General features: G+C 45.5%; 1 protein-coding gene across 1 annotated transcript in view; it reads right to left on the bottom strand.

The window, feature by feature from the left end:
* The window catches only part of LOC140211455 (FERM and PDZ domain-containing protein 1-like), a 122812-nt gene that overhangs the window by 93366 nt on the left and 15339 nt on the right, over positions 1 to 14107 (bottom strand). The window contains exon 3 of the mRNA XM_072281156.1: positions 9726 to 9869. Within this exon, the coding sequence (XP_072137257.1) occupies positions 9726 to 9869 (144 nt within the window). The remainder of the gene's footprint in view (positions 1 to 9725; positions 9870 to 14107) is intronic.

The raw sequence follows: 14107 nt of genomic DNA, 5'->3' as shown, positions 1-14107 counted from the left end.
ATAAAATTGGTCCTCTTGAAAATCAGAGTGGTCGGCTTTGTGCGGAACCAAAGGAAATGGGGGCGATCTTAAATAGGTTTTTTGCGTCTGTATTTACTAAGGAAGCTGGCATGAAATCTATGGAATTGAGGAAATCAAGTAGTGAGACCATGGAAACTGTACAGATTGAAAAGGAATAGGTGCTTGCTGTCTTGAGGAAAATTAAAGTGGATAAATCCCCGGGACCTGACAGAGTGTTCCCTCGGACCTTGAAGGAGACTAGTGTTGAAATTGCGGGGGCCCTGGCAGAAATATTTAAAATGTCGCTGTCTACGGGCGAAGTGCCGGAGGATTGGAGAGTGGCTCATGTTGTTCCATTGTTTAAAAAAGGATCGAAAAGTAATCCGGGAAATTATAGGCCGGTGAGTTTAACGTCAGTAGTAGGTAAGTTACTGGAGGGAGTACTAAGAGACAGAATCTACAAGCATTTGGATAGACAGGGGCTTATTAGGGAGAGTCAACATGGCTTTGTGTGTGGTAGGTCATGTTTGACCAATCTGTTGGAGTTTTTCGAGGAGGTTACCAGGAAAGTGGATGAAGGGAAGGCAGTGGATATTGTCTACATGGACATCAGTAAGGCCTTTGACAAGGTCCAGCATGGGAGGTTAGTTAGGAAAATTCAGTCACTAGGTATACATGGAGAGGTGGTAAATTGGATTAGACATTGGCTCGATGGAAGAAGCCAGAGAGTGGTGGTAGAGAATTGCTTCTCTGAGTGGAGGCCTGTGACTAGTGGTGTGCCACAGGGATCAGTGCTGGGTCCATTGTTATTTGTCATCTGTATCAATGATCTGGATGATAATGTGGTAAATTGGATAAGCAAGTTTGCTGATGATACAAAGATTGGAGGTGTAGTAGACAGTGAGGAAGGTTTTCAGAGCCTGCAGAGGGACTTGGACCAGCTGGAAAAATGGGCTGAAAAATGGCAGATGGAGTTTTATACTGACAAGTGTGAGGTATTGCACGTTGGAAGGACAAACCAACGTAGAACATACAGGGTTAATGGTAAGGCACTGAGGAGTGCAGTGGAACAGAGGGATCTGGGAATACAGATACAAAATTCCCTAAAAGTGGCGTCACAGGTAGATAGGGTTGTAAAGAGAGCTTTTGGTACATTGGCCTTTATTAATCGAAGTATTGAGTATAAGAGCTGGAATGTTATGATGAGGTTGTATAAGGCATTGGTGAGGCCGAATCTGGAGTATTGTGTTCAGTTTTGGTCACCAAATTACAGGAAGGATATAAATAAGGTTGAAAGTGCAGAGAAGGTTTACAAGGATGTTGCCGGGACTTGAGAAACTCAGTTACAGAGAAAGGTTGAATAGGTTAGGACTTCATTCCCTGGAGCGTAGAAGAATGAGGGGAGATTTGATAGAGGTATATAAAATTATGATGGGTATAGATAGAGTGAATGCAAGCAGGCTTTTTCCACTGAGGCAAGGGGAGAAAAAAACCAGAGGACATGGGTTAAGGGTGAGGGGGGAAAAGTTTAAAGGGAACATTAGGGGAGGCTTCTTCACACAGAGAGTGGTGGGAGTATGGAATGAGCAGCCAGACGAGGTGGTAAATGCGGGTTCTTTTTTAACATTTAAGAATAAATTGGACAGATACATGGATGGGAGGTGTATGGAGGGATATGGTCCGTGTGCAGGTCAGTGGGACTAGGCAGAAAACGGTTCGGCACAGCCAAGAAGGGTTTCTGTGCTGTAGTTTCTATGGTTTCTATGGTTCTATGACTGCATGATAATATACAAGTGCATACTCTATTTTAATATCACATTTTCTGCATATACCCAGTTTACAGATTACAGATTGGTTTAAATATTAGACAAAATCACTAAACGAAGTATCACATAAGACAATATGATAAGGATACACCTTATGCTTTTATTTCTTTTAGGGACCACAATATATTAGGGAGACTAATCTCAGGGAAGGCTGTTCAAGTATTTCACAGTTCTTTTCAGCAGAGCCACATCACAGTACAAGGAAAGTTTGCAAAAGAAATAGAAAAGCTATTTGCATTAGCATTGAGATTGCCAACAAAATACTCAAGAAGGAATATATATGTGTGTGTGTGTGTGTGTGTGTGTGTGTGTGTGTAAATAGTTTCAATATGTGTCAAATAAATTGTGTTCTTTCATAATCAAATGTCCCGTATACATGTACCCTTGGAGGTCAACCGGGGGAGGGGGGGGATATGGGGTTGCGGGGGATGGAGGTGTTACCTCCCTGAAATAGTGGTGTTATCTCCCTGAAATGAGTTTTTGCAGGGTGGGATGTCTGTATAAAGTGTAATCATTTAATCCCATGTGTTGTATTGTCTGTTATTTGGCAGGGTGGGCACATCACACAGCATCCACATACACTAATTACCCAGTTTGGTGGGGCTGAAGGCTGCTCCCCCTAGACAAAAGCGAGCTGAACGAGCCTGAGGCTTACCAGGGGGCTACATTTGGGGGCTCGTCCGGGATTTGATTCAGTGGGATGCTGTGTGATTGCCCTGTTTAAACCAGTGCTGCTGTGTCTCTGTGGGGTTGCGGTTAGTAATGTGTGTCTCTGTGGGATTGCTGGTTATTACTGCATGCGTATTGGCTGGGGTGGTTGTTGGTACCCCAGAGGTCTTTGTTCGAGTTCAGACTAGCGCTGACGAGTTGGTGGTGGGACTGCCAGTGTCTATTGATGCCCCAGGTGAGGCGGGACCATGGGCTGTCCATACTGTTAGGAGAGAGAGGAAAGAGTGGTCTGATTCGGACATAGTGTCTGCGAATAAATGTTCCAGCTATGGCAGGCTCCGCCTGGTTTTTGGGATATTGTCCATCCCTAAAGGGGTGGAGGCGTACGAGACGTGGGCGGAGCGGATCTCTCAGTTGTTAGATGAGTGGCAGTGCTCGGTTGAGGGAGAGCGACAGGGATTGGTTGAAAGTTTGAGTTGCTGGGCTGGTGACAGTGTTAGAACTGTCGGGGTCAGTTACCCTATAGTGGCAGCTGCCGGTTATCTGAAAGCGGGGGAGAATGCGTCTGGTTCGACTGGAAGTAAAGTGCAGCGCCTGGAGGGCTTTCCATACCCTGTGTCAGGAGATTGGGGAAAAGCTTTCAGTGTATCTTCTCTGGCTAGGAGGGCAGCTAAATTGCTTGCAGTGCCAGGGGGATCAGCCCCTCCCTCAGTTGTTCAGCTGCTCAGAGAGGTGTCGGGAAGCTTAGTGGAGGCCCAGTAGGGGAACGGCTTGGGGTCTCTGGGGGAGCACGTTCCCAGCAATGTACCAGGGAACTTCCGAAAGGAACAGACCCTATTCCTGAAGGCTTAGAGGGACCATGCCCCCGTGTGTCGCTACGGATAGATGAAAGCTATGCTGAAGCCATCCTCGACACTGGGGCGCAGGTCAAGTTGTTGTACAGTTTGTTTTACAACCAGTTTCTGAAGCATTTACCCTGGACAAAAGTAAGGGTACTGGAGATTTGGGGTACCAGTGCCAGTGATTATCCAGATGACCGTTATTGGTCAGTGAAACTGGAGTTCATGGGGACATTGTCTGTGCACCCAATGTTTCGAGCTGCTTGTGAGGACGTGTGTAGCAGCCTTGGGCCAGTACTGAATTTAAACGAGAGCCGATTGTGGTACAGCCTGGGGGAAGTATCTGAGGGTGAGACCCTCTTAGTAGACATTCCGAAATACCACGAGGGAGGGGAGTTGACCGCTGAAGAAACCTCGGTGAGAGAGAGGTCGCGGCGACTGGCCCCTGCAGCCGTGGAAGACGTAGGCAGCGTGTGTGTGGTTTATAGGACTCTGAACAGGCGCACCATCATTGATCAGAATACGGCCTTGAGGGCCGAAGATGCTATGGTCTGTTTGTGTGGAGCAACGTAGTTTAATGTGCTGAATCTGAGGAGTTGATGTTGCCAGATCCCGATGAGTGAGGCTGACAAGGAGAAGACGGCCATTATAGGTCCCCTAGGATTCTTCCGGTCTGAAAAGATGCCACAGGGCATATCCGGAGCCCCTGCAACTTTCCCGTGGGGCATGAGGAAGACCATGGGGGATGTGGAGGTGTTTGGAGTTTTGGCGTATGTGGATAATTGCCTAGGCTTTGGATTCGCCTTAGGCAACAGTGACGTGAGGCGAGTGCCGGAGCCCGGGACAACCATTGAAGATTTGGAGTTCACGTTCGTCAAAGTGGAGACGGGAAACGGTATTCTGAGCTGAAACTGTGGTCATGTACTGATGAATTAATCCAGAGAGACCAAACAATGACCAGCCTTCGAAAGGATCAGCAGAAGCTCAAGACATTGATCCAGAACAGATTGGAAGAAGCTGGTGGTGTAATTGCGTCCCAGATGGAGATGGACACGAAGCGTGAGTCAGAACTGCTGAGACTGGGCTGAGAGTTGGAGGAGTCCAGGAAGAAGCTGATGTCTCGATTGCAGGATGCTGAAGAGGCTGCAGAGGCAGCCCAGGCTAAGTGCTTCAGTTTGGAGAAGATCAAACAGCAGCTACCGATCGAGGAAATGAGGAAGAATACGGATTCCAAGGATGATGTGCTGGATGTGTGGTACATGTTGCCTTTCGCTAACTTCCCCTTGATTGAGGAAGAGACTTCTGGCCATTCTCCCATTGAGTCAGGGGTAGTGGGGAGGGCTAGATGTGGGCAGCCTGAGTTACAGCAGGACCCTGAAGGAAAAGAAGCGGGGCCCCGGACACGGGACAGGGGGCTCCGAGTTGCAGTGGGGTCATGAGTGAGAGATTGAGAGAGGATTTGGCAAGCAGACCCGAGGTATCCCCAGTAGTGTCCGAGCCTGAAAGGTTTAGGTGAGGGGGTATGGAGGTCTCGAAGGATTAGGAAACTCCCAGATAGGTTGGCCCATGTAGCGCCTGAGGAACAGGGCGTACGGTACACTGTTTCGGGAGCAATGTCACTGTGTGTACCTGGATTGGGTTTTTGTGTCTGCAGGAAGGATTGGCAAGTTATTTAGAAGTCATGAGGACATGACTTTATTTGGTGGGGAGAGAGTGTAAGGGGTTTCTTCTTTTATGTTACTGCTAAGGCTAACAAAATGGCTTCTTTGCTATGTTAGAATAAAAATGGCTTTTCTGTAATAATAACTGCTTTGTAAGGAGTTCTCCCTCTCTCTGCTTGTTTGGGTTATATTATTGCTAAGAAAGACAACGAACCAATTGGGATAGATGTTATTCTTTCTTGTGTGTCTGTAAGCTAGTGTTTTCACGGGTGTTGAGTCAGAAGGCACAATGGAGACAGAGAGGAGACACGATGCTGTAAGCTGGGCGGCGGGACGGACTCCAAGCTGGAGTCCGAGGCCCAGAGTGCTCGGCGAGGAGAGGAGACGAAGACAGACTCGTGTGGAGCGTCTGGTCGGCCACCATGGTTGGTCCCAGGCGGCGGGTCAAGGAGATCGGAAGGGATCGAATGGTGGAAAGAAGACTCGGTTAATTGAGCTCCAACTGTTGAGCACGAAGAGGTTGAACTTTGGTAAGCTTGGCACCTTTTACTTTCCTTTTATATTTTATCTCTATTAGTTACATAGTTCCAGTAAGATCTGTAAATCGTAATCATTTAATCGCATGTGGTGTATTGTCTGTTATTTGCCGGGGTGGGGTACATCACACAGCATCCACACAAACTTGATTACCCAGTTTGGCGGGGCCGAAGGCTGCTTCCCCTAGACGGAAGCAAGCTGAGCTAGCCTGAGGCTTACCAGGGGGCTGCACAGGGATATTTTTACTACAACCAATTGAAACACTTTGATTGCACGCAATTGATCTCCATTTAACTAATTGTGTGACTTCTGAAACCAATTGTCTGCACCAGTAATGATTTGGTGTGTCATATTAAAGGGAGCTGAATACTTATGCAATCATTTATTTTGTGTTTCATATTTGTGATTAATTTAGATCACTTTGTAACTTTCTGTTTTCACTTGGACATGAAAGTCTTTTTCTGTTGATCAGTGTCAAAAAAGCCAACTTAAATCCACTAACGTTGTAAAACACTAAAACATGAAAATGTCCAAGGGGGAGTGGGGGGGTGTGAATACATTTTATAGACATTGTACATGGGCTTCCCCCAATGCTGCTTTCCTAAGGGCTCCACTGTTACACTACAACTAGGAATGCCTACCGTTCCATCCCTTGACCGCATGTCAGGAAATCTGACCATATGACTGTCCGCCTTCTCTCTGCATATAGGCAGAGGCTAAAGAGCTAAGCTCCAGAGATAAGGACAGCAAAGAGGAATGAAAATGAGATTGTTTTCGGTAGGTTAACTGGGCCACATTCAAGGACTCAGAGGATCAGGATGAATACGCTGTGGTTGTCAGAGACTCTACACATGTGTCTCTACAAAATCATTTCCTAAGCAGAAGCCCTGGGTGCACCAAGAGGTCTGCAATCCACTGAGGGTCCGATCAGTGGTGTTCAAGTCTGGTGCCCAAGTAAAATACAATATGTAAACACGAGGAAATCTGCAGATGCTGGAAATTCAAGCAACACACATCAAAGTTGCTGGTGAACGCAGCAGGCCAGGCAGCATCTCTAGGAAGAGGTACAGTTGATGTTTCAGGCCGAGACCCTTCGTCAGGACTAACTGAAGCAAGAGCTAGTAAGAGATTTGAAAGTGGGAGGGGGAGGGAGAGATACAAAATGATAGAAGAAGACAGGAGGGGGAGGGATGGAGCCAAGAGCTGGACAGGTGATTGGCAAAAGGGGATATGAGAGGATCATGGGACAGGAGGTCCAGGGAGAAGGAAAAGGGGAAGTTTGAGAAGTCAATAGTCATGCCATCAGGTTGGAGGCTACCCAGGTGTCACACTCAGGTTGGAGGAACAACACCTTATATTCCGTCTGGGTAGCCTCCAACCTGATGGCATGAACATTGACTTCTCAAACTTCCGCTAATGACCCACCTCCCCCTCGTACCCCATCCGTTATTTACTTATATACACACATTCTTTCTCTCTCTCTCCTTTTTCTCCCTCTGTCCCTCTGACTATACCCCTTGCCCATCCTCTGGGTTTTTCCCCCCTCCCCCTTGTCTTTCCCCCTGGGCCTCCTGTCCCATGATCCTCTCATATCCCTTTTGCCAATCACCTGTCCAGCTCTTGGCTCTATCCCTCCCCCTCCTGTCTTCTCCTATCATTTTGGATCTCCCCCTCCCCCTCCAACTTTCAAATCTTTTACTAGCTCTTCCTTCAGTTAGTCCTGATGAAGGGTCTCGGCCTAAAACGTCGACTGTACCTCTTCCTAAAGATGCTGCCTGGCCTGCTGCGTTCACCAACAACTTTAAAATACAATATGTTCAGGTACGACCTCCGGAAAGCCACCTCACGTGCAAAGTGGCAAATCCGGCCCGAACTTGAATCTCTGAAGGATGCTTGACAGCAGTGGCAGGACTTGAATGTTATCACCTCCTGCGAAGTGAAACAGGCTACATAAGTGACAACAAGGCTTTGCTTCCCCCAAATGAGCTCAATGCCTTCTGTGCTTGCTCTGACCATCAAACATGGAGAAATCTTCATGAACTCCCACAGCCTCCGATGACTCTGTGATTTCAGTCTCTGAGGCTGATAAGAGAGCATTCTTCAGGAGGCTTAACCTACAGAAAGTATCTGGCTCAGACCAGGCACTTAGCCAAGAACTGAAGACCTGCTCTGATCAGCTGGCTGGAGTGTTCACTGATATCTTTAACCTCTCACTTCAACAGTCTGAGGTACCCACCTGCTTCAAGCAGGCTTCAATTATATATGTGCCAAAGAAGAAAGCAGTGACCTGCCTTAATGACTATCATTCAGTAGGGCTTACACCCATAGTGATGATGTGCTTTGAGAGGTTGGTGTTGAAACATATCAACATCTGCCTGAGGAACAACATGAATCTACTGCAGGTTTGCCTGCCGGAGCGACAGGTCAATAGCAGATGCTATTTCATTGGCTCTTCACTGAACCCTGGAACACCTCTAGATAGTGAAGATGCATACATCAGGATGCTCTTCATGGACGACAGCTCAGCATTTGTTACCAATATCCTCTCAAAACTAATCAACAAGCTTCAAGACCTCGGCCTCAATACCTCCTCACGCAATTGGATCCTCAATTTCCCGGTCAGTTCAAATTGGCAACATCTCCACAATGAGCATCAGCACAGGTGCTCCACAAGGTCGAGTGCTCAGCCCCCTGCTCTACTCACTTTATACCTATGACTGTGAGGCTAAGCACAGCTCCAATGCCATATTTAAATTTGCTGACAACAGCACTGTCGTTGGCCGAATCAAAGATGGTGATGATTCAGCATATAGGAGTGAGATTGAAAATCTGGCTGAGTGGTGCCACTGTTGTGTCACTCAATGTCAGCAAGATGAAGGAGCTGATTATTAATTTCAGGAGGAGGAAACCAGAGGCCCATGAGCCAGTCCCCAACGAGAGATCAAAGATGGAGAGGGTCAGCAATTTAAAATCCTTCAGTGTTATCATCTCAGGGGATTGATCCTAGGTCCAACACGTAAATGCCATTACAAAGACAGCCTGGCAACATTTCTACTTTCTCGGAAGTTTGTGAAGATTCAGCATGTCATCTAAGACTTTGACGAACTTTTTTAGATGTGCAGTGGAGATTGGTTGCATCACGGCCTGGTATGGAATGAACTGAATGTAAGAGTCTACAAAAAGTAGTAGATACACCTCAATCCACCATGGGAAGACCCTCGCCACCATACAGCACATCTACAAAGAGTGTTGTTGCAGGAAAACATCATCCATCATAAGAGACCTCCACCATCCAGGCCATGTTCTCTTCTTGTGGCTGCCATCAGGAAGTAGGCACAGGAGCCTCAGGACCCACACACCAGGTTCAGGAACAGTTAATACCCCTCAGCCAGCAGTGGGGGAGTCAGGAGGGTCGTGGGAGAACCTAGTGGGTAGTGGGACAGGTCAGGAGGGAGTTAAGGAACATGTATGACAGGATAGATTGTAGGGAAATTGGATTGATGGGGGCGGGGAGGGTAGCTCTGTGAGCCAACATAAACTCAGTGGGCTGAATGGATGGCTTCTACATCATTATCAAATTTGATATACAATACAAAATGGAAAGTATTGAGTGAACTGCTTGTTTCATGTCCAAAGCTTTCCCTTCCTTTGACTGTACTAGAATAAAAAGACAGACAAGGATCGGAGTGTTAATTTGATTCTGTGCATATGGTGCAGCACCGTAACACAACACTTTACAGTACCAGTGGCCCAGGTTCAATTCCTGCCACTGCCTGTAAGGATTTGTACGTTCTCCCCATGACCACATGGGTTTCCTCCGGTTACTCCGGTTTCCTCCCACAGCACCAGCTGGTATATGAATTGGTCATTGTGAATTGTCCTGAGATTAGGCGAGGGTGAAACTGGGGAGGGGGTAGGGTGAGGGTTGCCGGGCGGTACAGCTCAAAGGACCCGAAGGGCCTGTTCCATGCTGTACCCCAATAAATAAACAAATATTGTCTCATTGTCCAAGACAAAGTGGTACTCTAGCGGTAAAACGATTGTTGGAGGCTTGTACAGGTACGGGAGGAATACTAGTGCAAGGTCAGGAGAAATTATGGAGGTCATTAGAAACACAATAGGCCCCTCTTTCCAATCCACATGGCAATCACGTTTTGAATCTATCTGTATCCCTGCTCTCCCCAGGTGTTTACCTGCAGTGACAGAGTTCACATACGTTGGCGTGCCTTTTGATAGAAGAAATCCGTAATCTAGGAGTGGATCTTTGTCGATCTTCACTGTTACTTTTAATGGGATGTTTAGCTGGTTGCTGTTGGTAGGCATTCCATCAGCAGTAGCTTGATTCCTTAAATCAGAAACAAATAAATCTCATTTGACAAACATTTTGAGTAACTTTTTGAAATAAATCGATACCCCATCTGTCTCCACAGGATCTATAGGTTCTTTAGCAGAGGCCTAATTCAGGGCATTTCCCTGATTCTTTGTATCTGCCCTAGTCTTGAACATTCCTTAAGCGTCCAGCATTCAGGAGGAAGTCTGCTGGTGGTTGAGGAATTCCACAAGGTCTGCTGAGGCATGACAGAAGGCACAGGAGCCTCCCGGGGATTCAGAGGGCACAGGAGCCTCTCAGGGAATCAGAGGGCACAGGAGCCTCTCCGGGAATCAGAGGAAACAGGAGCCTCTCGGGGATTCAGAGGGCACAGGAGCGTCTCGGGGAATCAGAGGAAACAGGAGCCTCTCAGGGATTCAGCAGAATTGATGTCAGTGACTTATGACTCACTGAACCTTGTGCTCTGTCACCATGGTGACTGTGAGAGTTTCCGGGTACTCCGGTTTCCTCCCACAGTCTAAAGACATACCGGTTAGTAGTTTAATTGGTCATTGTGAATTGTCCTGTGTTTAGACTAGGATTAAATTGGGGGACAGCGAGGTTTGAAGAGCCCGAAGGGCCTATTCCACACTGTATCTCAATCAACCAATCAATCAATTGCACCAGTTTCCACAGAGGATGTATATGTGGGGCTGGGAGAGATAAGGCTGTGCAGTTTAGTGTGGTGAGGTATGTTGGGTTGTGACATACAGGGTAGTGCAGCCACTTTAATCCGGTCGATGCCTTTCATTAACCTAGTCCAACCCACCTGGCTTAATTATCCGGGTGTGCACTGAGACACATCATCATAAATGAACAATGAAGCTATTTGACTCTTTAAGCCTGGTCTGTGTTTTTGTTTCACCACAACTGGATTTGCACATTTTGATATCTACACCCAACAGAAATCTCTCCATTTCACTCTTAATTGCCACAGCATTCACAAACTTTCAAGATGATGAAGTCATGGTTTCCATTTCTCTTTTTGCAATAAGATGCTTCCTGCATTCCCTCAGAGAAATTTTAACGTCATGTTCTCTGTTTCACTGTATCGTTTCTACCACATATAGCAAGTACTCTTCTGTTGGTAGGGATAATCTAGCAATATCCTTTAATCAAGGAAATGTTTTAAATTGAAACTAATTTTAAGTTAAACAGAAAAAGACATAGAGGGAATCTTTAGCTGTGTCTCTGAAACATTCTCATGTCCTGATTAATTGCCTCCATAGACAGCATCTGCCCTGTCTTTGAGAAGATGTCCCATCATTCCCCTCTCAGTCTGTCACTGTTCAGTGATGGGTTAATTATTGATGCAAAATGTGGTAAATGGAAGCAGCCTCACAGCAATGATGATTCAAATAGAAAATTAATCATGGAGGGATTTTAAGGTAATACTGAGCACTCTAAAATTGTATATTCAGTTTTTTTCCTTTTTAATTTGGATTAGAGGTAATAGGCTTGAACCTGCTTTGCAGGGACAGGGAGGATTCAGTCTGCTTTGTTGCATTTTTAACAGAGCCAGAAAGTGTGAGCATGAGGACGGTGCTTCTAGCTTGCCAAGTACCAATGATATTTACTGTAGCTCAATTGGGTAACACAGATGCCCCACCCACCACTACCAATATATCAGGCTAACATGCCTTGCACTGAGATGCTGTCCAGCATTACTCCCTGGCCCTGTATCGCTGGTCCCCCCGTGACTGCAGCTTTCGAACCACAGCTGCAGAAATTCCACGGAACAGCCTGGACTGCAGCAAGGAGCCTGAGTGGAAGAGGCATTACTTGTGTTAGGTTAAATTTAATCTGACAACAGCTTTCTCTCCCAATAGAACGTGCGAGATAGGCTTACTCTGCAGCTAAATAATTCATTAATACTTTTTAAGATATCACAAAGACCACATTATACACAAATCTCGTAGTGTATGAAAAGCGCTCAGTGTTCTTCAAAGGTATATAAAGGTTTATAGAGGCATGTAAGATCACGACAGCATAGATAGGGTGGATGGTCACTCTCCATTTCCCAGGGGTGTGGAATCCAAAACCAGAGGATACAGATTTAAGGTGAAAGGGGGGCTATCTAAAGAGTACCTGAAGAACAGCTTTTTCACATGGATGATGGTGGTTGCATGAAATTATCTGGCAGAGAACGTGGATACATTTCAAATGTTTGAAAGACATTTGGACAGATGCGCGGATAGGAAAGGGTTAAAGGAATGTAGCGGGCCAACGGAGTTGGCTGAGGCGGGCAGTATGATCAGCATGCACAGGCTCTCCATCCGCTCTGCATTACTCTATGATTCTAAAGCTTTGATTTCTTCAGTTACAAGGAGTATGAATATTTTTCATGGAAAAGGTATATTTACAAATCCAGAAATGAAGCAATGTTATAGGAGGTGCTCATTAAGCAAGGGAAATATCATTCGTGAGAAAGCAACTACTATCCATCATGGTAAACATTCATTCTTTTCACTAGTGGCCCAAATACCTGTACATAGCAGTTAGAAATTGTTTTATGGTTATTCATCCATACCACTCCAGCAGCACAGCCTAAACCTACAATCTCTATCAGCAAAAAGTACAGGGTCAGCAGATACACGTGAGAGCATCAATACAAGTCCCTCTCAAAGTTACCAGCCCACTCTAACCGGAAACCCATTACTCATCCTTCATGAATGCTGGGTCGAAACTCTGCAGCTGTACATAACTTCACTGTAGGGGTACCTTCATTAGAGAAAATGCAGTGGTTCAAGAACACAATTCACCACCGCCTTGTCAAAAGCACTTGTCTTACCAGTGACAAGCAAACTGTGTAAATGAATTTTTAAATCATGTTGAAACAAGATGCAGGTTTAATAAGCTAACTGGACAGTGTGACCCTTCAGAGTTCGGGATTAGTGAGTTCCCTTCTTCATCTATAACAAGAAAGATACCACAGCATGGAACTTATATATCAATAGAGTGCTAAATGTTCTTTACAATGTGCACCATCCTGCAAATATCCACCTTACTTAATGCATTGCATAGGTTTCTAAATTTACCTCATCACTCTGTTAACCATCTGTTACTCTAAACCTCTTCCCAGAGATTAACTCAGCTATTTCTGATCACACACATTGTCTTTAGTTCATCATTGTGTTCTGCAAATGTGAGCTTATCTGAAGCGTCAACTTCTCAAATCATTTCAGTGATCTTTCTTCCCCAATTGGGAAAATTAATTGCCAAAATTAAAGGCTGCATTTTGTACCTAAGGTCAATATTGACAGTAAAATTATGTATTTGGCATGTATTTTAATTTCCCACTACAATTCTGTCACCATACTTTGTTGACATCCTTTCTGAGTAGTCTGTCAATCATGGGGTGTGGATGTAAATAACAGAAGCCTTCTTGAATGAGCACAGACTCCTGAAGATATTTCCACACTACTGATTGGTCCAGAATTCCAGTTTAACTGAACAGTGGTGAAAAGGAGCAGAACAAATTGAATGATGTGTGGTTTGGTGGACAACTTGTCAGTGAATTTTCAAGCAAAGAGTAAAAATGTTCATATGCTCCTGTCAGGGTAGTCTGAACATTGTCCAAGTCTCAGGGTGTGTAATCAGACACTACATAATGGACAGAGGAACTCAGAATAGAAACAACTGATACCACTCCAACTTCAACCTTGTAATAGACGGAAGGATATTGATGAATCAGCAAAAATATTTTAGCCTAAGTCTCTAGCCAACGGAGGGAAATGAGGTCCTGACGCCTTTTTTATTTTTCCAGAAACAAGTACTGCTGCCAACATTTATAACCATATAACCATATAACAATTACAGCATGGAAACAGGCCATCTCGGCCTTTCTAGACCGTGCTGAACTCTTACTCACACCTAGTCCCAATCTACCTGCACCCAGCCCATAACTCTCCATTCCTTTCCTGTCCATATAGTTGTCCAATTTAAATTTAAACGACAACATCAAACCTGCCTCAACCACTTCTGCTGGAAGCTCGTTCCACACAGCTACCACTCTCTTGAGTAAAGAAATTTCCCCTCATGTTATCCCTAAACTTTTGCCCTTTAACTCTCAACTCATGTCCTCTTGTTTGAATCTCCCCCACTCTCAATGGAAAAAGCTTATCCACGTCAACCCTATCTATCCCCCTCATAATTTTAAATACCTCTATCAAGTCCCCCCTCAACCTGCTACGTTCCAAAGAATAA

Source organism: Mobula birostris, chromosome 17 (assembly GCF_030028105.1).
Source record: "Mobula birostris isolate sMobBir1 chromosome 17, sMobBir1.hap1, whole genome shotgun sequence".
NCBI classification, from domain to species: Eukaryota; Metazoa; Chordata; class Chondrichthyes; order Myliobatiformes; family Myliobatidae; genus Mobula; species Mobula birostris.
The sequence above is the reverse complement of the archived record's forward strand: the minus strand, read 5'-3'. Positions and strand labels throughout refer to the sequence as shown.